Here is a 23,092-nt window from a genome sequence, read left to right as displayed (position 1 = left end):
TGGTCATAAAGAGTAAGTGCAACTGAAAGTGAACAGCGTTACCTCCGTTTTGACAGATTCCCAGCCAAGTTAAACTACACGTCAGTAGGAAACCTGTACTGGTGACTGGACGTGTGCAGTGCGCGTCAGGCGGTTCCCGGATGCACCAAACAGAAACATGGAACGGGTAGTGGTGGAAGTGCCGATCAACAACGGTGAGATACATTACCACCTCCACGTAACGCGACTTTCAACCACTTATATTAACATCTCCTGAACGGCGTTTGGTGCTTCTCTCGATTCGTGCGCAAATGCTCCTCCTCCTCTGACGCGTGGTTCGGCAATGAACGTGCTGCAGCCTCTGTGTGTAGGGCTATCAGTGCTTTCCAGGCTATTTGTCTCGTTTCTTTGTACAATATAGCTGCAGGCTACCGGCTGCTTGCACTTGTACACAGTGGAGCACAGCAGTGACAGAGCTCCTGTCATCTGTCAGACAGCAGTTCTGCAACTGACAAAATGCTGTCATCACTTACGCAGGCCTTATTTATTCCCCATCATTATATAGTACATTAGATTAAACTTTATTGTCATTGCAAGTACTGTAGTAGTCAAGTGCAAGTACTGATACTACACCATACACACATCTGGCTTGTTAGTTCAATGCGTGGTAATAATATGTAATTACATGAGTAGAGTAGAGTAGAGTTTTTAAAGCTCCCATGCTCATCTATGATAGATCCGTTTAATACCACTTGCAGTCTTATGCCAGGAAGTATACTGGTTTTGGTCCAATGATAGCAGTGGGTTTCCTAGGTAACAGTGGGTTTAGCAATTCCACTAACATATGTTCAAGTTGGACTTGGTATCTATTCCCTCTCAATGGGATCATTTATTTGGTTCCTTTTTCAAGAAAGGGTCAGAGGTCAGAGCAATTCTGAAACAGACCCTCAGTGTGAACATTGGATTCCCTACTCAGTATCTCACCTCACTGTGTTTCAAAATATATCAAGGCTGTATCTATTCTATTTTATTCTGTCCTATTCTATTCCCTACTTCAGGTTTTTCTCTTGCTGGCCCCTCGACAACCCCACGAAAGCGTCAGGTGCGTTTTTCAGCGCGGCATGACATCATCCTTCTGAGGGAGGTTATCGCCCAGAACCCCTTTGCCTCCAAAGAGCCAGGTTAGTTCAGTTTCCAAAGGACTAATCCGTCTGAAAACACTAAAAACTGTTTAGATGCAGAGAGCTGCAGTTCCTGCATTACAAATGTGGACATGTCAAAATATTTTTAGTTGGTGCTATAATGACATTTAATCCAGCAAAAATATATCTATCTTAAACATTAATAGCAACTATGCAATTTATTATATATATAGTATATAAATATAAGGGGTTCTTTGTTGAGCTACCTTTTTGTGAAGGCATTCAAAATCATACAAGAAGAAATCCATCACATAACAGACAGAGAGAACATGATGTGCTTAGTATAGAAAACATATCACATAGACATGCTTGTGTATTCATGAGCTACAAAGTCAATGGCCTATTTTCTCCATGCTGTATTTTCACGTGTGTGAATTCATTAATCTTCACCAGGACGGATCTGGGCCCGTGTGGGGGAGATCATCACTGCAGCTCTTCAAGATGAAAACTTTGAGGTGGATGCCAGGAGGTGCAGGGAGAGGACCATGCTTTTGCTGGACTACTACAAGAAACAAGACTTTCCCAGCCTGCGCAGGTCAGTTCAGTCACTAGAAGCAAACTGTACTCTTTCCTGAGGAAATAACTGGATGTGTTGTGACTTGGAGAAGTGACGGGCCTTACTAAAAAAGATACATAAGTTTAATGTGTGTGTGCTTTTGGTGTACTCAGATTTGGAACAGAGAGGTTGTACGCCCAAAAGGAAGATCTGCTCCATGAGGTTTTGGAGCTGGAGGCTGAGAAAGGGCTTCTAGCCAGCGGGGAAAACACAAAGTACCAGGTGGGTGTTGTGTTAGCAGATAAGTATAGGTCAACTTATCTGACACCACTAGTGCAAGAAATGTAGAGGGTGTTTTAGTGCCCCTGAGCTGGTTTAGAGGGGCAGATCGAGCTTAAAGTTATAGCTGCCATCACACAGTTTTGTGCTGCAATTTTTTTATTCTGTCAACAGCAATACTTCTGACTTACAAACATTGTTCTTGGCCAAAATTACATTAAAGTGTATGATTCATCACAACTGAGCTAAGCAGTTGTTCTGATTTCAAAGAATTTAAACCACAGACTACAGTATGTGTAGTTAAGTGGTTCCAAACCTTTTAATTTTCAGCCCCTTGTCATGGGTTGCATATGTCTAGGAGTTGAAAGAGAAAGTTTAAAGAAAATTATTTTCTGTCTCATAAATCATCTCTTGACCCTTGATATTTATTTTGTGACCCCCTGGGAACCAATGGTAGAGTCTGAAAGGAGATATATTGCACAATATGTTTTTAGCTGGCTTTGCACATTCTTTTTTAGATCTATACATTTTAAACTCAGGCTACATCTGTCCAATCTGAGTTTTCTGTAGCACGATTAAAACAACCTTTGAACGTACTGTACACATGTTCCACCAAAGGCTATTTTGCAGAGACACCATCGCTCTGTCCGGCACTTATTAATGAAACGTCATCGATATAGACTAGGATACCCATTATCTCATTACAACTACAGGAGATGGGCCTTTGTGTCTGTCTCTGATGGCGATAGGATAACATTTAATTGGAACTGAGACTAGCCAGTGAAATTAGACATCCAAGTCAGCAGATATGTTTATGTTCTCTGTAACTATCTGGCCACTTCCCATTTCTTCCTCTTGGTGGAAGAAGTTAACTTTGATGCCAAATCTGCACATACAGTACCACAGTACCTAACACTATTACTGCTGCTACAGCTACTCTAGTACTCTTGTAGTTGCTATCACTATACCAACTGCTACTGCTACTGTTGGTAACAGTTGCTGCTGTTGTTCATAATTCTCATTTTCTTTGTTCTTATTGTTATAGAAGTTATATTTTAATCTTGTCTTCATCTTTTTTAGGATGATGAACTGAGAAAGCGAGCCATAGAAGAACTAAGTCTACCAGAGCAGGACAAACCCAACATCACCATCACACAAACACCCACTGCAGGTAAAAACTGATTCACACAACAGTAGACAGGACAAGACTCTGTCACTGATAGTTAAAAGAAAATGTATTCATTATTCCCTCTCAATCATTTCATCTGTCTGAGAGGCAAATCATATCTTGTTTAAATATGACTCAATACGTATTTGCATGTAGTGAAAGACACTGCCAAGAATTAGGGCTGTGAACCACACTGGTGTCACAAATGCTGCACCATGTTTTAACTCCTGGCATTTTAAGATACTGATGATGCAGTCCATGGAGTAGCATGATTAATGTTTAGTATAACAGCAGGCTGTTAACATTATTAGAATGATGACTTAATTGGTGGAAAGGTTGGCTCTTTGTTTATTGTACTTTTAACATAAATTCCCATTATATCATCCATAGTGTGTGGTTTCCACTGATCAGAATAAATACATTAAGTAGTAAAACAAATGTAAACAATATGCCATCCGAAACCTGTCTTTTAAGTGTGAAACATATATATAATATAGAAGTCTAGAGGGGAGTGTTTCCTACTAAAAATGCAGACTTTGGTGGAGCATAGTTTAAATCCCTCTACCCCAGCTCTCCAGTTCAAGTGTCTGTACGTAAGCAAGTATTTGCCCTTCCCAAGTGCCCTTCAGCAATGAAAACCTTCCAGCCTGCCATGTTGCTCTGTATCTGACTGTTCCCTTCAGAAATAGGTACCTTTTTTACATAATTACTGTCACAGCAGAACCAGAGGAAGACCGTGAGGAAATGGCACAGCTTTCAGTGGCGCCCATGGCCAAGCAGCCCTGCCAGTGCTGCTGCCAGACCTACTCTGAGATTCTCAGCTTCCTGGAGAAACGCTCAGAGGCGGAGCAACGGCTACGAGAGGAGGAACTTGCCTTGCGCCGGGAAGAGCTGGAGATTCAAAGGAGTAAGACATTTAGAGAGTAGTGTGATTTTAAATTCAACAGTGTGTAATAGCGTTCCTTTTGTGTGGTTATTTTTTTATATTTCAAAGTGGATTTTCATTAGATAGATAGAGCCACAATTAAAAAAACACAAAAGTTACTTGACAGGATGCTTGTAATGTAGCATTTGCCACAAGTGTCTCAGATTAAGTTATTATGATATCAATTGTAAGTAATCTGTCTCTAAAAATACGTGTTTATTTTTTATCCTAGACAAAATTCTAATGACGTTTGAATAAAAGTTAGCCTGATCATTCTGAATTTCCATTTCATTTAAAAAAATCTGAGATGTGGGCAACAATTCAGAGGTCTGGAACCAGGCTACAGTAAGACAATGAAATAGGAACCATTACTCTTTAGGAATGAATATGTATCAGTGGAGTCATTCATGAAAATATAAGAGACTTATTATGAATGTAAATTGAAAACGATGTCATCATCCTCAAGGAGTATTGAATTATAGCTTTTTTTTTTTCATTCTCAGGTAAGATCACTCTGGAAAGGGAACGTCTGGGAGCTGAGAGAAAAGAGAGGGAACGGAGATTTGAGCTGGAGAGCCAAGAGAGGCAGGTCATCTTGGATCTGCTAAAAGAAAAGGTGCTGAAAGGCTGAAAACTGTATCACCTGCAATTTAATGCCATCTTTCAAAGCATGAAATTGGGAAACAACATAGTTGACCGCTTAAACGAGGAAGGAAACCAAGGAAACAGGAAGTAAAAAGATCAATGGTTGTAGGGTGTTACATACAGGTTATTGTAAAATAACTAAACAAAATGGAGGGCGGTAAGCAGTTGCCACAACAGCCAAACAAATGACATAATGTTGAGAGTGTCTGGGTGTATGTAGGCATGTATTGTGTGTGTGGTGCACAAAGTACCAAAAATACATTAACCTGCAGACAGTGTTTAAAAGCTGCAATAATTTCCTGAACCAGCTGCACAAAGCTGACCCATATAGATCCCAGTAGACACTCGCTGCGTTGCTGTCTGAATGGGGATTTAAAAGCACTGCAATTGCTGGAGTGTCACCTAAGAAATGGAATGCAGAAAAGGGTGTGTGTGCGGTGTCTTAGGTGTGGTCATTGACTGAGCCAAAACTGGCTGACATGCAGGATCACTGTTGCACCAATAAGTCCTGTTCACACCAAGGGACACCATTATTTGTGGTGCCAGGGTGAAAGAAATCGAGGAACAACTAAGAAAAGATGTATCTTCAAGTAGTTCACAATAAAGTTATGGTGCAGCTCAAGCTTTTGAAAACCCTGTAGCATTTACCAGATTAATGGCTTCACACATGCTAGATTCAGCCACTTCTTTTTTCAATTTGATTTTTTTCTTTTTTTATTAAAATAGAAATAAAACTATATTTTACTGACTGTGAATCCACTGTACAGAGAGCACTTTTGTACTGCAAATAATACAAGCCATTACGTGGGTGTCCATATTCTATAGATTATACAGAAACCACTTTTTTTAACTTATGTTAGTGTCACAACTGTTGTACACAAATTTTGCTAGAAGATAATTATTAGTCAAATGTATGTCCTCAGTTGAATTTGTTGTACCCAGGTACAGTTAACTGTCATTGGTTATAGTTGCAATATTACATTAACATGGAATTGATGACACGACACTTTTTATTACATGTTCCACTGATTTATTCAACACATTCTCACTCCCATCGCGTAAAATACGGATTCTTGGTCAGGTGCCTTTGGCGTTGTTAATGACGCTAAAAATCTCCTTTAGTGTCATATCTAAACGCGCTTTATCTGAAGGCGCTTGGGCGGGACTATTGAAGAAAGCGACGGTTGGGTTTAGAAAACGTGACACACGGGACACGATCCCCGGTCTCCTGGGTTTAAGTCCTGTGTTGTTTGACCCATCCACCACCCCAACCAACCTCACTATGTGGATTTTCGGGCTTTCATACTACTCGCTATGTTGTCGGTTTTAATGCTACGTCATCTTCAAACTTCAAAAGTTGCTGCTCTCCCCGGTACGTTCTACACACATGCTGAAGGGTGCTTTTTGCGTCGTATCTGACACTGACAGCCACTGCCCAAACGTCCGTATTTTACAAGTTCGGCGTGAGAACGGGTTGATTTATTACATGACACTTGGTACTGTGACTTTCTGTATATTGTTCATAAACAAATGCTATTTTTCTTTAAGTCCCCATAGCCTAGGTGTGTAAATTGAACACACATTTTTTGCTAATTTCTATTCTGAAAATAAAAACGTTGGCTGTGTTTGTGTGGATCTACATTCTTCAACTTACTACAAAGAGTGATTGCACATGACTCCAGCTGTAGTGAGTACTTTGTAGATTCAGATTTTACATACAAAACACAACCAGGTTATGGGATGCTTGTTTAAATTAAATGTATCTATCTATCTATCTATCTATCTATCTATCTATCTATCTATCTATCTATCTATCTTTCTTTCTTTCTTTCTTTCTTTCTTTCTTTCTTTCTTTCTTTCTTTCTTTCTTTCTTTCTTTCTTTCTTCACTGTAGATAGGCCTACCTTATAGTCCCTAAACCCAATGATTGCCTTACTAACCTGCTGCTCTAATTACCGCGCTGCCTGTTATGATCATGGATGTAAGCTATTATGGTTAGGATGTTTATGACGAAACATGCCACCACCACATTTTTTGGTCGTTGCCCTTTAGTTTTATGTAATACAAATCCTACGCACTGATTGGTCAGAAATATATCTTACACGCCCTCTGTTGTTTCGATCTAGTCTCCGATTGGTTCTCTTTAAAGTAATTCCTTATTCCATCCACCCAATGAACGTGTTCTTTCCCCGCTGAGACTGCATTGCTGCGAAGTTTACAGTAGCCACATTTGGAGTTTGGGAGTAACTCTGTAGCAGCGCCCAGGACAGTTTTGGTACATTTCAGCTCGTCTTCTTGCTAGCATAAACCGGTGTGTCTGTGTGTGTATATACATGTTCTGAAGACGAGAAAACGTCAGTGAGCGGCATGGATACACAGAGCTAAGCTTTCCATCTGCTGTCGATTTGCAGGTAGATGGTAGCTTTTGTAGTGCTGGTAGTTGGTGACTAGCTAACACGAGAACGTGCTTACGTGTGGGGCATGAGGGCTTTATTATTTTAGTTTGTTACGCAGATTCAGTAAGTTCTATATTTTCTTACTGAAAGAGGCTTCTGCATGGTGGAAGTCTTAACCACCCATAGTTTAGCTAGATGTTAGTGTGGAAACTGCACTACGGGTAATAAACTGACGATTTTTGACTCTTGTGGGGAAACGTAACCAAAACAAATACCACATTGATTCCAGAACAGCATGCCTATTAGGCGTTTTGGGCGTCACGGGTCTCTGGTCTCTCTTTCTCAAACTCCAAAGCTGTCCTATGGTTACAAGAAAATGAATCTTTCAAGAAGTGGCTACCGTGTTTTTTCTGCTAACTCCACCACCGCCTGCACCGAGCTGGCCAAAAAGATCACAGAGTAAGTGATGTTTAACTGAATAATACCATCATGAATTAATTTCATTTAATGTCTGTAATGTTGAGGATTGGCCTGTCTTTGTTACATGCCATGTCCCTGACAGTACACCTGGGAGCTGCAGGTGACCTGATGCAGGTGGGTGTGTAGCCCATTGTTCACACACACACACACACACACACACACACACACACACACACACACACACACACACACACACACACACACACACACACACACACACACACACACACACACTCACTTACATTGCAAAACAGTTGGGTTATCTACATTACTCTTACATGCAACAACAACTACAACAAACCACATTTAGCAGTTCTCCCTTGATGGCCTAACTGCTATTTCAGTGGATTTTCCAACCTGAAAATGATCAGAAGTTACAGTCTTGGCATGAACGTGATCAAACTTTAACACATTAAATGTTGGCACAAAACTTTGGAAACTTTTGGTAAAAATCTATCAGCCGCCTTGCATTGTTATGCTCCTTATGTTTTTGGCGTGGGAAATTCAAAATACCTCTCAGTGAGAATGTTTGTAATGAAACAAGCTCACTGTGCTAATACTGCTCTGTCAAGGGAGTATGCAGGGCATGGATACTGTACACAGGATGTTACTGTGTCAGGCAGCCAGGCATTTTTAAATAGGCAATGATTCATGGGGCATTTAAATGGCTGTTGGTTTAGCAGAAAAACTAGTGAAACCAGGTTAAGAGGCATCTGCATGATATGAAAATAAAAACAATAGGACATTTCTGTTTGTGGTCCTAATTAAAGCACTGACCCAGATCTCTGCAAACCGAAATAAGTCGACCTACTAAAAAAGGGGAGCAGCCTGCACAATTGTCAGAGAGCCAAGTAGAAGTTGCATCGCTCACACAGCGAAAAAGTCTCAGTTTTCACTATTTGTCAACATTATATAACATTATTATGGAGATTATTTTGCCATAGTGTCACCAAGCCAAACCCTCACTCATCTGTGGTGTGCTTTAAAGTTCCATCAAGTTCATTATCTATAGTTGGCACTATGACTGTTTGGTTTTTAAAATTACCAGCATCATTTATTTGCCTAACGCACAGCTGTATTCATAATGCCTGGGCTTGTTCAGAGTTTGACTTGATGCAACAGGATTGTTCTGCTCTGAATGTTAATATTTAGCTCAGTCTGTTGGTGCCAAGTACTTCTCATGGATGTGTTGACGTTTTTCGTCTTTGAACCTGGTAACAGATTTACAGTCTTGTCACATTTACACAACTGAACTTAACAAAAGCTTCAATGTATGGGTTCCACATTTTTCCCAAATCACTCAGAGCTCAATTTGATGTATTCAAATGTCTTGTTTTGTCCAACCAACAGTCCAAAAGCCAATTTACAATGATATAAAACAGATAAGCAGCAGATCCAAAGGATAAAAATTATGTTTGGAGCTTTGGCTGGAAAAATTATGATTAATTGATATACCAAAATAGTTTCAAATTATTTTTCTGTCAATTGACTAATCAATTAATCGCCTAATCGTTACACTTCTACAAATTACCTAAATAAGTAGTTGATTATCAAGATTATCATTCTTTTATTTTCTTTGAGTCGTGTTAGCCCCTTTTTGTGGTTTAGTTGGTCCAATAAGCTGCTAGTCTCAATAAAAAAAAACAGTCTAGTACACGCTAGAACATTTCCACACTTGAACTAATGAAACACATAAAGGTGTATTTGTGTTTTTCACACTGCAGACTTTTTATTTCCCCAGACGCTTGGGTGTGGAGTTGGGCAAGTCACTGGTTCATCAAGAGCCAAATACAGGTAAGGCTGATGAATATCCTTAGGTCCCTCAGTTTCATAAAGGAACGTGTTGGATCAAAGGTGAAGTCTGCGATTTTGGAGAAAGATTGTTGATATTTGAGTGTTGATAACTCAACACCTGAACAACACCCTTCAGTGCTCCTTCAGAACATTAGCGTACATGTGTCAGATTTCCTGTCCCTCTTGCTCCCACTTCCTTTCTCTTTATACATCCATAGGTTTTCCCCTGTCCTGTACTCAAACAGAATTGTGTTGTGTGACTCGGTCCGAGCCACTTTGTTTCCCATTTACAGAGCTAGGGCTATGTATGAACACTAGTGGTGTACATCTCTACCTTTTATAAGACAATCTGATACGTATCTAGATACATGGGCTACAATACGGTTCAGGGACGATACATTTTATTATGGGAAGTTTCAGTCCAATTCAATGTTGAATCGATTCGGTGCGATTCGATGAGATACCATTCAATCTGATATATACAGTTAATATTTTATTAGTTTATTGTAAACACATTCATTTCCCATTATAAATGAAAATAAGTCAAATCTATAAAAGAAACATTGCCTACCTTCAAATAAATATATATTTTGTAAAAGGGACCAGGTAATAGTAAAGCTAGGACATGCTAACTTCAACTAGCCACTTATAACCAAATAACAAACTCATCAGCTCCATATTAAATTAAACAGCCTCCTTGCTGCCCTAATCTTAGAGACAGTAACTCTGTTAACATAAGTTGACGTTACACAGCCATTGTGAGCACTCCAATAATAATCCTATGTTTTATGTGAGTATGTATATGAACACAATTTAATACTGTTGTTAGCATGCGGCTAGCAGACTCTTATGCTAATGTAACTGAACATCTTAGATTAGAACATATAAACGTCAATATAAATTTAAGACCTTGAAATACAGTCCACTCACATGTTTATAAATGCACACAAGAATGGATGACTCACTGACCGGAGCTAGTACAATTCACAATATCCAAGATGTATTCCTCTCACCCTAACTCCAAAAACGAAACTTAGCAGTCGGCACGTTTTTTTCTGCAAACCCAAACAAAGGTCCTTATTAGCTGATCCCTGCCACCCGAACATGAACGACCAAGTCCGTAATCAAACAGATGGCGAGGCTTTTATCTCCCTTGCACACATACATAAACATACACCCGTCTCTTTCAACGGCAAACCGCGCAGACAGCAGCGGCTTTGTTGAATTGACAGCCAAGCTTCAGTCAAGCGATTCGTAAATTGAATATCGGACCATCGGCCCAATCTTGGTCCATTTAGATCGATCCAGGGGTCCGTGTATTGATGTAATCGTATCTATGATAATACAACCGGATACCGATGTGTATCGGTGAATTTTTACACCCCTAATGAACACCTTATTTTTCTTCAGTGCACACGCTGAACAGAAAGCTAGTGTACCGTGAGGAGATATTCGCTAAATTTAACAAAAGGTTTATTGGATTAGACTCGTATACTCCACTTTTAATGAGCTACGGTTTAGTGTTGTCTCATTTAACTTTGTACCTGAACCCACAATGATTTTGTTTTGGTTATGTTTTCAGAGACTAGAGTGGACGTGAAAGAGTCTGTCCGTGGACAAGACATCTTTATCATTCAGACCATTCCCAGGTGAGACAGAAGGATGCTCTTGATGCCTTAATCTTCTATCTTATTAACAAAGGATCATATCACTGTGTGATGTGATGCCACCTAAGAGAATTGTCACCCAACTCTGCTGAGGTTTTCAGCCTCTTTTACAGCCCATAAATGTAATTTTTGGTTCCCTCTCATCAGTCTCATTTCCAGCAACAGCAGGCAGCTGTTCAGCAAAAGGCTCTGATAACCCAGTATCTATCTACCTGCCTGGCTATAAATTGACTATTGCAATACTAGCTATAGTGTGTGTGTGTGTGTGTGTTTTATGTTGTTTATATATATATATATATATATATACAGTGCCTTGCGAAAGTATTCCCCCCTTGAACGTTTCGACCTTTTGCCACATTTCAGGCCTCAAACATAAAGATATAAAACTGTAATTTTTTGTGAAGAATCAACAACAAGTGGGTCCCAATTATGAAGTGGAACGAAATTCATTGGCTATTTCAAACTTTTTTAACAAATAAAAACTGAAAAATAGGTGCGAAAATTATTCAGCCCCTTTACTTTCAGTGCAGCAAACCTCTCCAGAAGTTCAGTGAGGATCTCTGAATGATCCAATGTTGACCTAAATGACTAATGATGATAAATAGAATCCAGCTGTGTGTAATCAAGTCTCCGTATAAATGCACCTGCTCTGTGATAGTCTCAGAGGTCCGTGTAAAGCGCAGAGAGCATCATGAAGAACAAGGAACACACCAGGCAGGTCCGAGATACTGTTGTGGAAGTTTAAAGCCGGTTGGATACAAAAAGATTTCCCAAGCTTTAAACATCCCAAGGAGCACTGTGCAAGCGATAATATTGAAATGGAAGGAGTATCAGACCACTACAAATCTAGAAGACCCGGCCGTCCCTCTAAACTTTCAGCTCATACAATGAGAAGACTGATCAGAGATGCAGCCAAGAGGCCCATGATCACTCTGGATGAACTGCAGAGATCTACAGCTGAGGTGGGAGACTCTGTCCATAGGACAACAATCAGTCGTATACTGCACAAATCTGGCCTTTATGGAAGAGTGGCAAGAAGAAAGCCATTTCTTAAAGATATCCATAAAAAGTGTCGTTTAAAGTTTGCCAAAAGCCACCTGGGAGACACACCAAACATGTGGAAGAAGGTGCTGTGGTCAGATGAAACCAAAATCGAACTTTTTGGCAACAATGCAAAACGTTATGTTTGGCGAGCAAGGCAACACAGCTCATCACCCTGAACGCACCATCCCCACTGTCAAACATGGTGGTGGCAGCATCATGGTTTGGGCCTGCTTTTTCTTCAGCAGGGACAGGGAAGATGGTTAAAATTGATGGGAAGATGGATGGAGCCAAATACAGGACCATTCTGGAAGAAAACCTGATGGAGTCTGCAAAAGACCTGAGACTGGGACGGAGATTTGTCTTCCAACAAGACAATGATCCAAAACATAAAGCAAAATCTACAATGGAATGGTTCACAAATAAACATATCCAGGTGTTAGAATGGCCAAGTCAAAGTCCAGACCTGAATCCAATCGAGAATCTGTGGAAAGAACTGAAAACTGCTGTTCACAAACGCTCTCCATCCAAACTCACTGAGCTCCGAGCTGTTTTGCAAGGAGGAATGGGCAAAAATGTCAGTCTCTCGATGTGCAAAACTGATAGAGACATACCCCAAGCGACTTACAGCTGTAATCGCAGCAAAAGGTGGCGCCACAAAGTATTAACTTAAGGGGGCTGAATAATTTTGCACCCAATATTTCAGTTTTTATTTGTTTAAAAGGTTTGAAATATCCAATACATTTCGTTCCACTTCATGATTGTGTCCCAATTGTTGTTGATTCTTCACAAAAAATTACAGTTTTATATCTTTATGTTTGAGGCCTGAAATGTGGCAAAAGGTCGAAACGTTCCGGGGCGAATACATTCCAAGGCACTGTATGTATGTATATATATATATATATATATATATATATATATATATATATATATATATATATATATATATATATATATATATATATATAATATATATATCTCTTTGCAGCAAGTAAAACAGGAAGAACAACACTAACAATGGCCATTTCACTCCTGCCATTGACTCCTCTGTTTGTCCTTGTTAATCCGGTTTTTGCTATGATGAAGAGGAATGCTCTGAAAGATAACAAGAGCTCACAGGAGGGGACATCATATTGTGGGATCTTTGGTTTGAACAAGCTGTCAAGGCCAAAATGGCTAGATACAGTATGCTGTTACACCAACAGCTCTTCATCTTTCTAAAGTAGTCTAACTGTCCTAGTCATCAAAATAACAGACATTAGACACCACCACATTACCAAGTTTTAGCTTCTAGCCAGAAAGGATATTGATTTAAAAATGTCCTGTGAGCAAGAATTCTATTTCTGAAAATAACTTTATATTTAGACCACGTTTAGCTATGCAGTTAACTATGTGATGATGATGATGAACTTGATGATATCACAACCGAAACATTCAAGGTTATTTTTGGCTTAGGGCTTAGAGGAACGGCTGGTTGAGGTGGAGTCTAATAACAGGGCATGTGAAAACAATGGGAACAGTTAAATTCTTACCAGACAGTGTTTACATGATTTATGGGATAATGATTTTGATAATGAACATTAAACTGTTGACTCATCAATCCCCATCAGCTCATCAACATATCCTCCTGTACCTGTTTGGATCATCTTTGTGGCCGACTATAGGCTGATTTTGTACCAGTACTGTTTATCTTGGTTGTGATGTCTGATGGAATCTCTTGTTATTGAATGCGTTATTTCTCAGAGATGTCAACACGGCCATCATGGAGCTGCTGGTTATGGCCTATGCCCTGAAGACGTCCTGTGCCAAGAACATCATCGGGGTCATTCCCTACTTTCCTTACAGCAAGCAGTGCAAGATGAGGAAGAGAGGATCCATTGTCTGCAAGCTGCTAGCATCCATGTTAGCTAAAGCTGGTATGGACTGGGTGTTGTAATTTACTTTTTTCAGGTTCTTTGAGGGGTGGAGTTGAAACTGGTCAGATGCTTATTTCACAAATAAGAGGAAAGTTTGATTTTGATTCAGTGGTGATTTACAGGTTTACCGGGTTTTTTCAATGTAAAATAAAGCCACACTAGAGCGCCACTTACTGGGCTCGGCGGCTGCAACACAACAAGCCCCTGGCCGCTACAAAAAACGAAACTTGCACATTTTAAATTTGGAAATGATGATCAGATTTGAAACCAAATCTTCCAACCATTCCATTAAAGAAAAGATTCCATTGGAATTGTAATTTTTTAAAGCAATACCATGTTGGAACCCGTTATCGTTGCCCAATCCTACTGTTAAGGCAGGGTCACATATTATGATATGTTTGTCTAGGTCAGTTGATGCTGACATTCGGCAGATAGAATCATATAGTTGTAATTTGTAAAGATTTAGGGCAGACTGCCGTCCATGTTGGTTTTGGCACAGGAAGATTTGCAGGGGCTTGTACCACAAGAACTCTAGTCGTTACTGATTAGTTGTTCAGAGTTTTGTCTAGTGTATTCACTCAGATGTAAGGTTTATACTCTGTCAAAGACTAAAATATATGTGCAGGCTGGTAGGAACAATCTTTATGTGTGCTTTGTCCAGTCCTTGTAGGTTTCAGCTTCAGGCCACTTAGAGTTGTGTGCAAATTAGACAGTGTGCAAGTCCTGTTGCATAGTTTATGTGTTAGGCAGAGGGCGGGAGATGTATTAATTTGCGCACCACATTACTTATACCTATTTTTGTGGTCTTATAATTTCCTGCTTTTATTTTGAATACCATGCCAAAATGTATTTTCTTTGCCAGGGAGCTCTGTAATTTTGTGCTGCATTAATATGTTCTGAAGCCATACCAACTCACGCGCGTATATCTGGTGTTACAGGGCTAACTCACATCATCACTATGGACCTCCACCAGAAAGAAATCCAGGGCTTCTTCAGCTTCCCTGTTGACAACCTGAGAGCTTCCCCTTTTCTCATCCAGTACATCCAGGATGAGGTGAGGCTGTGTTACACTGGACACAGGCACAGCAATGATGGTGTTCTACTGTACATAAACAAATGAGTTTTGGAACTAATATATAGTTAAACAGCATTTATTCTTTTGTAAGATCTCAGTTTTATATTTTATCAGTGAAAAGAATGTTTCTCCTTCCTCAGATCCCAGACTACAGGAATGCCGTAATTGTTGCAAAGTCCCCTTCAGCTGCCAAGCGGTAACAAGAAAGCATTCTCTGTTTAACACAAGTGCACCACTTTTCCTACTGTCACGGTGGAAAGTTTCTTTCTTTAGCGTCACATTATGATTGTGCTTTTGTCTTTTTATTATACCACTTTGTCTCTGTAGGTATGTTTAAACTTCTGTGCAAACTTCTTTCTGCTCTTTTGTGCCTGCGTATTTGTTTGTATGTATTGTGTTTGTCAGTTTCTTTGACTCTTGTGTGTCTATGTGTCCGTCTGTCTCAGAGCTCAGTCCTACGCTGAGAGGCTGCGACTCGGGCTGGCAGTGATGCACGGGGAGGCCCATCATTCAGAGTTGGACATGGCTGATGGAAGACACTCTCCCCCCTTGTCCCGCACCACCACAGGACACACCGGCCTGGAGCTGCCATGTAAGACACAGAACACAGCTACATGCCTGCTCCCAAGTATCATCATATTCTGTTACCTTTTTGACACTCAGTTACATATATTTATTATGGCATTACTGGAAAAATATCAGTTTTATGACTGATTCTGTATTACTAGTTGAATGTAAACAAAGTTGCTTTTCATGTTAATGTTGACTCCACATATTCTTTCAAGCCTGCTCTTCATGATCATGTGACCTGTGCTTCACTAAAACACCAAGAAAGTGCCTTGGATGTTGTTGTTTTTTGGCATTATTGTGCACGCTCAGCCAAGAGAGCACCTCAGTGAAACAACAGTGGCAGTAACCTCACAGGGAGAATCTCCGATCGCTTAACATTTATTGTCACCAGTGGGCAAATGATGGGTGCCAGGTCAGAATTGTTTTCTGGTCTATCACAGTTTCAGTTGTTGTTCAGTTGTTTATTTATAACACAGGTCATGCATGCAAGGTGAAAGCCATCTCCTCATCTATATCTTTTTCTGTATCTTGGTGACTGTTAACTTATGAATACAAAAAGATCATTTTATTTTACATAAGTGTTAAAACTTGGCATAAAGACAGCCATAGACTGGAATGCAACTGTATTATCAGCAGGGATTTTATTAATCATTAATGAAAATAAAAGGATGCAGTGTTTCCACTGCCAACAGAAAACTTACTTTTGAAACAACTTGTGTAATGTCAGGGCTTCTTAGCACTTATGAACTTGTCTTGGCCAAATGAAGAGCAAATGTGCTGGCAAGTTCAGCTCTTTTGTTGGGCGACATGGAAAACTACATTTCCAGAAGGGAGATTAGAGGGCTTGAGTTTGGAGCTGTGTGCTCATCAGACTGTAAGAAGCATTAATGCCAAGGTACATTGCCATCTGATGCTCATGTGTCTGTAGCCACAGAAATTGTAAGCCAAAGATTAGTTCCCTAAACTGTTAAACATAACCAATGTCTTGGTATCTTTTTTTTATACTGTATTTATTGTTTTGTTCTTTATAAGATCCAAATAGCTCTGAGTAATGCCCAGTAGCAGGGCTGACCTTCGCTCACAGTTTCAGTCTTATTTTAAAGCTGCCTAAAATGGCCAGTGTAATGCCCCTGCTGACCCTGCTGTAACACACATATACACACACACACACACACACACACACACACACACACACACACACACACACACACACACACACACACACACACACACACACACACACACACACACACACACACACACACACACACACACACACACACACACACACAGTTTTCTCAGCATGTTTCAGGTCAGCCCTGCCCCAGACATTGTTGAAGCCAGCTAAGAAATACTGCAGGCAGTGACTGACGTTGCCCCCTTTTTCTTCCCCAGCCAGATTTATTTCTCTCCTCATCTCATCTTGTTCCATCTGCTGTCTTTTCTGCTGAATTTACCATCCCCCTCCTTCTCCCCCCTCGACTTGGACATAGCTTTCTCTTCTCCAGCAGGAGCTGAATCGCACTCATTCCTTCTCTCTCTCTCTCTCTCTCTCTCTCTCTCTCTCTCTCTCTCTCTCTCTCTCTCTGCCTTCACACATGCATTGATTACGTGAAACATCAGTTCATGGTACAAAAAGCCATCTTACTCTCAAATCGTTTATGTGGAAATGAAAATGCATCTATAGTCGGGACTCAATACCCACGTAAACTCTCTGTGAATTAATAGCCTACAGCTTTTTCATCAGCGGCATCGTCAACAAAAGGACATGACACGTTTTATAGTCTGCCTGACATAAACCAATACGTCTTTTTATTCATGCAGATAACAAACTGCATTAAAATGCGCCTGATACAGACTGAATGAATGAATGAGGAAATGAATTTCTCTGAGAGGGAGGAGAATGAGAGAAACTCGAGGTTTCTTGAAGAAAACCTGCTCCCGACCAGGTTAGGTTCACAGGCTCAGTTACCATAGTAACTGATTCCGAGGTTAAGTTACCTCTCTTTCTGAAACGGAAAACTCAGTTTCCCTCATCTCAGGGTTAACCAACTCAGAGTTTTCACTAAACCTGCTTTCTGGAACGGGCCTATGATGTGTTCTGTACATTTTTTTTCTGTTTGTTGTCTAATTGTGCATTCATATGTTCTCTTCCTGTCTTTAGCCAATGAAGGCCCCAGACATCTTTCTTCTTTCCCTGGGATGGAGCTCCCAAGTATGATCATAACGCTTGAATCCATTTGTGCTTCCATTTTTGCATCTTTTTGCTTGAAAAATTTTGAGTTGTGGGTTCAGAAACTGCTTGATTTTCTTTTGTTTCAATTCTAGTTTCTTGGCTTCCTTTTTAACCCTGAAATCTGTAACCATTTAATAAGTTTTTAGTTTTTGCACAGATGCCTCGTGATGGATTTGGGAACGGACCTTAGAACGTGTCTTGCTGTTGTTTGGAAGATGTTTTTTGACACGGTCGGGGCCTCAGTGTGGGGGGGTCCTACAAGTCAGATGTGTTGGGTTTGAGACCGGGATCGATTATTACTTGAAATACCTTCAAGTACTTGAGAAATTTTGAATATGCCTGTCGGAGTTGAGTGACTTCAATTTGGGGGCTATACTTGAGCTCCAAGATAACTTGGCATGTTTGTAACATCAATATTGTAATTTGTTAGAAATAGTGTTTGATTAGATTACAACTAATGATCGATCTTGGTACGTGGTTCCAAAAAAGGCTCTGCTCTACACCCACTTGTTCATATACCCACTATACCAAAAGCGTCCCCATGTAATTGCACCATGTAAACCCATTTTAAGTCTTGATTTGGATTTAGCATAAATTTCTCCCACAGCTAACTCAACAGTTTAAAATGGCCTGACATTATTGAACTGGTGCTGTGGTAGCTGGAAGCTTTCTGGGGTAGAGCTTTTCTTGCATGATGTTCAAAACCAAATCCCTTCTCCCCAAATCTCCCTTAATGATTTCTCACTTCAAGAATTCCATTCACTTTTATTTGTAGTGTCAAATCATAACAAATGTTATCTAAGGACGCTTTACAGAGTAGTTCTAGACAACACTCCCAACATTCTTTCATCTGTGTCTTTCAGTGATGATGGCGAAGGAGAAGCCACCCATCACAGTTGTTGGAGATGTAGGAGGCAGAATCGCCATTATTGTTGTAAGACCTCAAACTTTTATGTGATTTACTTAAAGCAATTTAGGAATCATTCTCACAAAACCTCTGCATTAGAAAAATGCAGTCTGAGAAAATGTTTTAATGTTTAGGTAATCCTATGTCATACTGTAGAAAGTGGGGGTATCAAGTATTAAGGCTAATTTGTGTGACAGATTATTTTCCATTTGGCATTTGTTAGTTATTATACAGATCTTGTGGGGTTCAGTGAGTTTATTGCTTCTGCTTCATTTCTGATAAGGTGGAGATTACCACAACATATCACAGCAAGGCCAAGGACTGTATTTCTGGAGATTTTTGTGATTTTTGTGATGCTACAGCTGTAACGTCAGTACAGCCATGAAAGCGGCAAACAAACTAACGGGATCAACAAAGATAAATTCTACCCGACCTAAAAAAAACGGCATGTTTCTAACAGTTGCGTGACCAGAGACCAGAGATGCCACTTTCCAAAAAACCTCAGAAATGTCAGATTTTCATTATTTACACCGTGACGTGTTGCCCCAGAAAGTACAAACCTAAATGACGACATTCAGTTTTCCAGTAATCCAAATATATGTATCCTTTGTCCTTGTGTGATGCCTAACCCTGTTGCCATTTTCTCAGGATGATATTATAGATGATGTGGAGGACTTTGTTGCAGCAGCAGAAATCCTGAAGGAGAGAGGAGCCTACAAGATCTACATCATGGCTACACATGGCCTGCTGTCTGCAGATGCACCAAGACTAATAGAGGAGTCTGCTATCGATGAGGTAAAATCAATATGTGGATCTTGTCACTAATGTTAAAGGTCCAATATGTAATATATTTACTGTAATACATCCAAAAATGACCCTAATGTGTCATCAGATATTAAGGAAGTTGAAATACCATCTTTTCTGACAACAATGCTAATGCCAGTATTTTCTCCTTGAAATTTCCGTTCCGTGACAAAATTTCTGTTTTGGCCTGTGTGTTGTTATCAACTGCCCAGTTTGACAGCCAGGCCGGGTTGCCAGATATAGCTGTAAAAACGCAAACCCAGGGCGCTACAGCTGTAACGTCAGTACAGCCATGAAATCGGCAAACAAACTAACGGGATCAACAAAGATAAATTCTACCCGACCTAAAAAAAACGGCATGTTTCTAACAGTTGCGTGACCAGAGACCAGAGATGTTACAAACCCCGGGTAAATATTGGAGATGTATTTGAAAGATGGAGACAGCTTAAAGCCCAAAAAGACGGGGAGTTGGCTAATTTCCTCCTGAACATGTAAGCATTAGCTTCAGGCTAATTTATCATGGCTACAAGGGATGGGCATTTTATGTAATTTCAACATTTGTGTACTCCCATTGAATTGTATAGCTAGAGTACCTGAGTTGGTTACTTGCAAAAACAAATTGAGACACAGCCAGTAAAGTGATCCCAATCGGTCCTGGCTAACACCGCCATGCTAACCCTGCTAACATTACCGGAGGACCAGGCAGGCCACGGCTCTTTATAACGTGTAACGTTAGCCTGTTCAGCGGCCATAGCCGACAATGGTGAGTTATTTTAAGCCAAGAGAGGGAGGCTGTAAATCGGGAAGAGAGGACCGTGAGTTTGCAGTGTGTTTAGCGATTGTTGCTGTAATTGTAAGCCGATAAAGTGTGTTCAGTCGGGTGGAGAGGACGGCAAGGTAGTGCTATTTTTAGAGGTTCCTACCGTAATTCTAAGCTGAGGAAGTGTGTCTGTCCGTCAGGTGGAGAGGACGGCAAGGTTGTTGTGTTTTTAGTGGTTACTACAGTAATTCTAAGCCAAAAAAGTGTGTCTGTCAGTTGGGTACAGAGCTCCGCGTGAGGCTTTTATGACTGTCAATATAGCCAGCATCTAATGTTAGCTACTCCACTGTGCAGTGAAGTAATGTCTGTCTATGTGAAACAAGCATCTAGCAACATTGTTGTGGCTGCTGCGGTCTCAGCCTGGCAACCTTTTTGAACTTTGAGTCTGAGTAGGACCAGGGGCGGGGAGACGACTAACCCCAGTATTTTGAATTTGTACTCTAGTAAGTATTTTAAACATTAGCTGTCAGTATTACATATTGCACCTTTTTAACATTCAAAGGTGCATTACAAATGTATGTCAAATATGGGATAATTTTAACTTTTTAACTACATTCAATAAACTGATCTAATTCATTCATTCCTAAAAAAATAAATAAGAAAACTTAGATAATCACTCCTGCAAATACCTTTCACTACACTACTTGTATTGATTTATCTGTCTGAAGCAAATAATTGTGGGGTTTTCGCTCCATATTTATTTATGCTCAATCCGTAAAACTTTATGCATGTCCTTCATGGTTATCTAGTGCTTTGATTAATGTCTCGGGCTCAAAAAAACATTACTCAAAACACAAACCTGATGACAGCCTTGAACCTTCCCAGCGTGCTATCCTGTTTACTTATGCCTTGACCTTTTGTCTGTGTTGGTTTATGGGACTTTTCACCCCTAATTTCAGCCTCTCATTCACTGTATTGGCAACATGTGTAACTGTGAGGAATGGCTTTGAATTCTGGGGAATCCTATGTCATGAGAGTGAGGTCTTGACATTAAATAAATATATAACCTCGTTGGGGGTTTGATTATATGCAGAGCTATATGTTAATATCATTTCCATGTGCCATTTGTAATGCATCGATTATTGCCAGGTTACGTACCACCTTCAGCAGACCAACCAATCAAATGCTCATGTTTAGAGTTAGAAAGTTCAGGAGAAGCCCCATAGTGCTACCTGAGAATCTAAACTCAGGGCAGCAGTCCCTATAGTCATGGAAACAGGCTGAAACAAATTCTCTAAGGCTGTCGTATTGCACCTCCAGGTGGTGGTGACCAACACTGTACCTCATGAGGTCCAGAAGCTGCAGTGTCCAAAAATCAAAACTGTGGATGTCAGTATGATCCTGGCTGAGGCCATCCGGCGCACCCACAACGGAGAGTCCATGGCCTATCTGTTCCGTAACATCGCTTTGGATGACTGAGGCAACACACACTTGCATTTACATTCCTGCACGCACACACACACACACACACACCGACGACTATGAATCAAGATTGAACATGTTTCTGCTTTAACCTGTTGTTTCTGTTTGTTTTGGCTGTATTTACTGTATGTGAGATAAAAAGCAACTCAAACTCTGCTTTATTCTTCTGATATGTTACACAGTGGGACTTTACAAACAATACAAACAGTTTCACTTCACTAATGTATGCTTCCTACCATCTGAAAACATAAATACCACGACATAATGTAACATGTGCATCCTCTCAGTATGCCACAGAATTTGGCAAATAAAACAGTTCTTGGGGGAGTGAAATTCTGTGTTTTTTTTTGTTTTTTTTTGTTTTTTTTACATCAGATGTAAAGTGACAAATGCTTGGATATACATGAATAACTGGATGAATGTAGCACAGTACCACATGTGCCATTCGTACATTCATGGTTTGCATTTTGCATTGTAAGTGAAAAGACATTTCTGGAACTGCCAGAAATGTACAGTACAGTGGCTTCACACCTAAAGCTAAGCTTTCAGTCACAGTTTCAGTCACAGCTGAGGCGGCTTGCTTTATGAAGCATGGAAATGCATGAAATGTCAAACTGCAGTGTTCAGCTACAGTTAGATGAAAATGTTCATCATTAAGCTTTTGCCAAAGAGCTCTGCATTCCATCAGGTGTTTTGTCATTTTACGATTGCAGTATATTATACAGTACAGCATAGTGGTGGGGAAAAAACGATTCATGATTTTATCGGGATTTCTTTTTTAAATAGATTTTTTTTTTCCTAGAATCAATATTTTTTTATATTTTTTAACCAATGATTTACCTAAATATTTTCTGTTCATACGGTGCCGTCGAGGGCAACTACATCATATCCGTTTCCAGCAAAACGGACTGAAAGCAAAAAATGCAGAACATACATGTTATTTACAATGAAATAAACATGTTTTGTGCATTGTTTTTAGAAAACAATATTTAGAAATGTCTCATGACTGTCTCTACAAGTGTATTATTCAACTTTTGTTTTTGTTAAAGAAGGAAAAGAAAATCGTAATACTCAATGCTTTCGCAATACTTCTAGAATTGCAATAAATAAAAATCGCAATACAAATCGAATCGGCACCCATGCATCGTGAAAGAATGGAATCGGGACAAAAGCATATTGTCCCAGCCCTAGCACAGCACTTATCAGGAAATACAGTACGGTGTGGTAAGTTCCAGGATTTCATAGTAGCAATGTGCCTTGATTCATTTTT

At 40.0% G+C, this 23,092-nt stretch overlaps 2 protein-coding genes across 6 annotated transcripts; both read left to right on the top strand.

Moving 5' to 3' along the window:
* The first annotated feature begins 80 nt into the window (after positions 1-80).
* si:dkey-45d16.4 (trichohyalin) lies at positions 81-5,941 on the top strand. 2 transcript variants are annotated; one of them, XM_039799965.1, is made up of 7 exons: positions 81-194; positions 1,038-1,160; positions 1,575-1,716; positions 1,851-1,959; positions 3,037-3,127; positions 3,846-4,031; positions 4,553-5,941. In XM_039799965.1, the coding sequence occupies exons 1-7, from the start codon at positions 158-160 to the stop codon at positions 4,678-4,680; spliced, it is 816 nt and encodes a 271-aa protein (XP_039655899.1). In that variant the 5' UTR covers positions 81-157; the 3' UTR covers positions 4,681-5,941. The 2 variants fall into 2 exon arrangements, with proteins under 2 accessions (XP_039655899.1, XP_039655892.1); XM_039799958.1 differs by having other exon boundaries at positions 3,843-4,031.
* Positions 5,942-6,884: 943 nt separating this feature from the next.
* Positions 6,885-22,155, top strand: LOC120558725 (phosphoribosyl pyrophosphate synthase-associated protein 1-like). 4 transcript variants are annotated; one of them, XM_039799923.1, is made up of 12 exons: positions 6,885-7,105; positions 7,380-7,549; positions 9,312-9,364; positions 10,947-11,013; positions 13,816-13,988; positions 14,927-15,042; positions 15,204-15,259; positions 15,510-15,655; positions 17,798-17,848; positions 18,733-18,803; positions 19,425-19,571; positions 21,661-22,155. In XM_039799923.1, exons 2-12 carry the CDS (start codon positions 7,386-7,388, stop codon positions 21,817-21,819), a joined length of 1,203 nt encoding a protein of 400 aa, XP_039655857.1. In that variant the 5' UTR covers positions 6,885-7,105; positions 7,380-7,385; the 3' UTR covers positions 21,820-22,155. The 4 variants fall into 4 exon arrangements, with proteins under 4 accessions (XP_039655857.1, XP_039655846.1, XP_039655873.1 ...); XM_039799931.1 differs by having other exon boundaries at positions 6,952-6,969; XM_039799912.1 differs by having other exon boundaries at positions 6,885-7,549.
* The last annotated feature ends 937 nt before the right edge of the window (positions 22,156-23,092 follow it).

This window comes from Perca fluviatilis, chromosome 1 (assembly GCF_010015445.1).
Source record: "Perca fluviatilis chromosome 1, GENO_Pfluv_1.0, whole genome shotgun sequence".
In the NCBI taxonomy this organism is placed as follows: domain Eukaryota; kingdom Metazoa; phylum Chordata; class Actinopteri; order Perciformes; family Percidae; genus Perca; species Perca fluviatilis.
Note: the sequence above shows the minus strand (reverse complement) of the source record. Positions and strands in the feature narration are given on the sequence as shown.

Coding starts and splice junctions, on each gene's coding strand:
- si:dkey-45d16.4 (XM_039799958.1), top strand. CDS start 158: ATGGAACGGGTAGTGGTGGAAGTGCCGATCAACAACG. Junction 195..1,037: donor GGAAGTGCCGATCAACAACG/GTGAGATACATT, acceptor TCCCTACTTCAG/GTTTTTCTCTTGCTGGCCCC. Junction 4,032..4,552: donor AGAGCTGGAGATTCAAAGGA/GTAAGACATTTA, acceptor TTTCATTCTCAG/GTAAGATCACTCTGGAAAGG.
- LOC120558725 (XM_039799923.1), top strand. CDS start 7,386: ATGCCTATTAGGCGTTTTGGGCGTCACGGGTCTCTGGTCTCTCTTTCT. Junction 17,849..18,732: donor CCCTGGGATGGAGCTCCCAA/GTATGATCATAA, acceptor TGTGTCTTTCAG/TGATGATGGCGAAGGAGAAG. Junction 18,804..19,424: donor GCAGAATCGCCATTATTGTT/GTAAGACCTCAA, acceptor CCATTTTCTCAG/GATGATATTATAGATGATGT.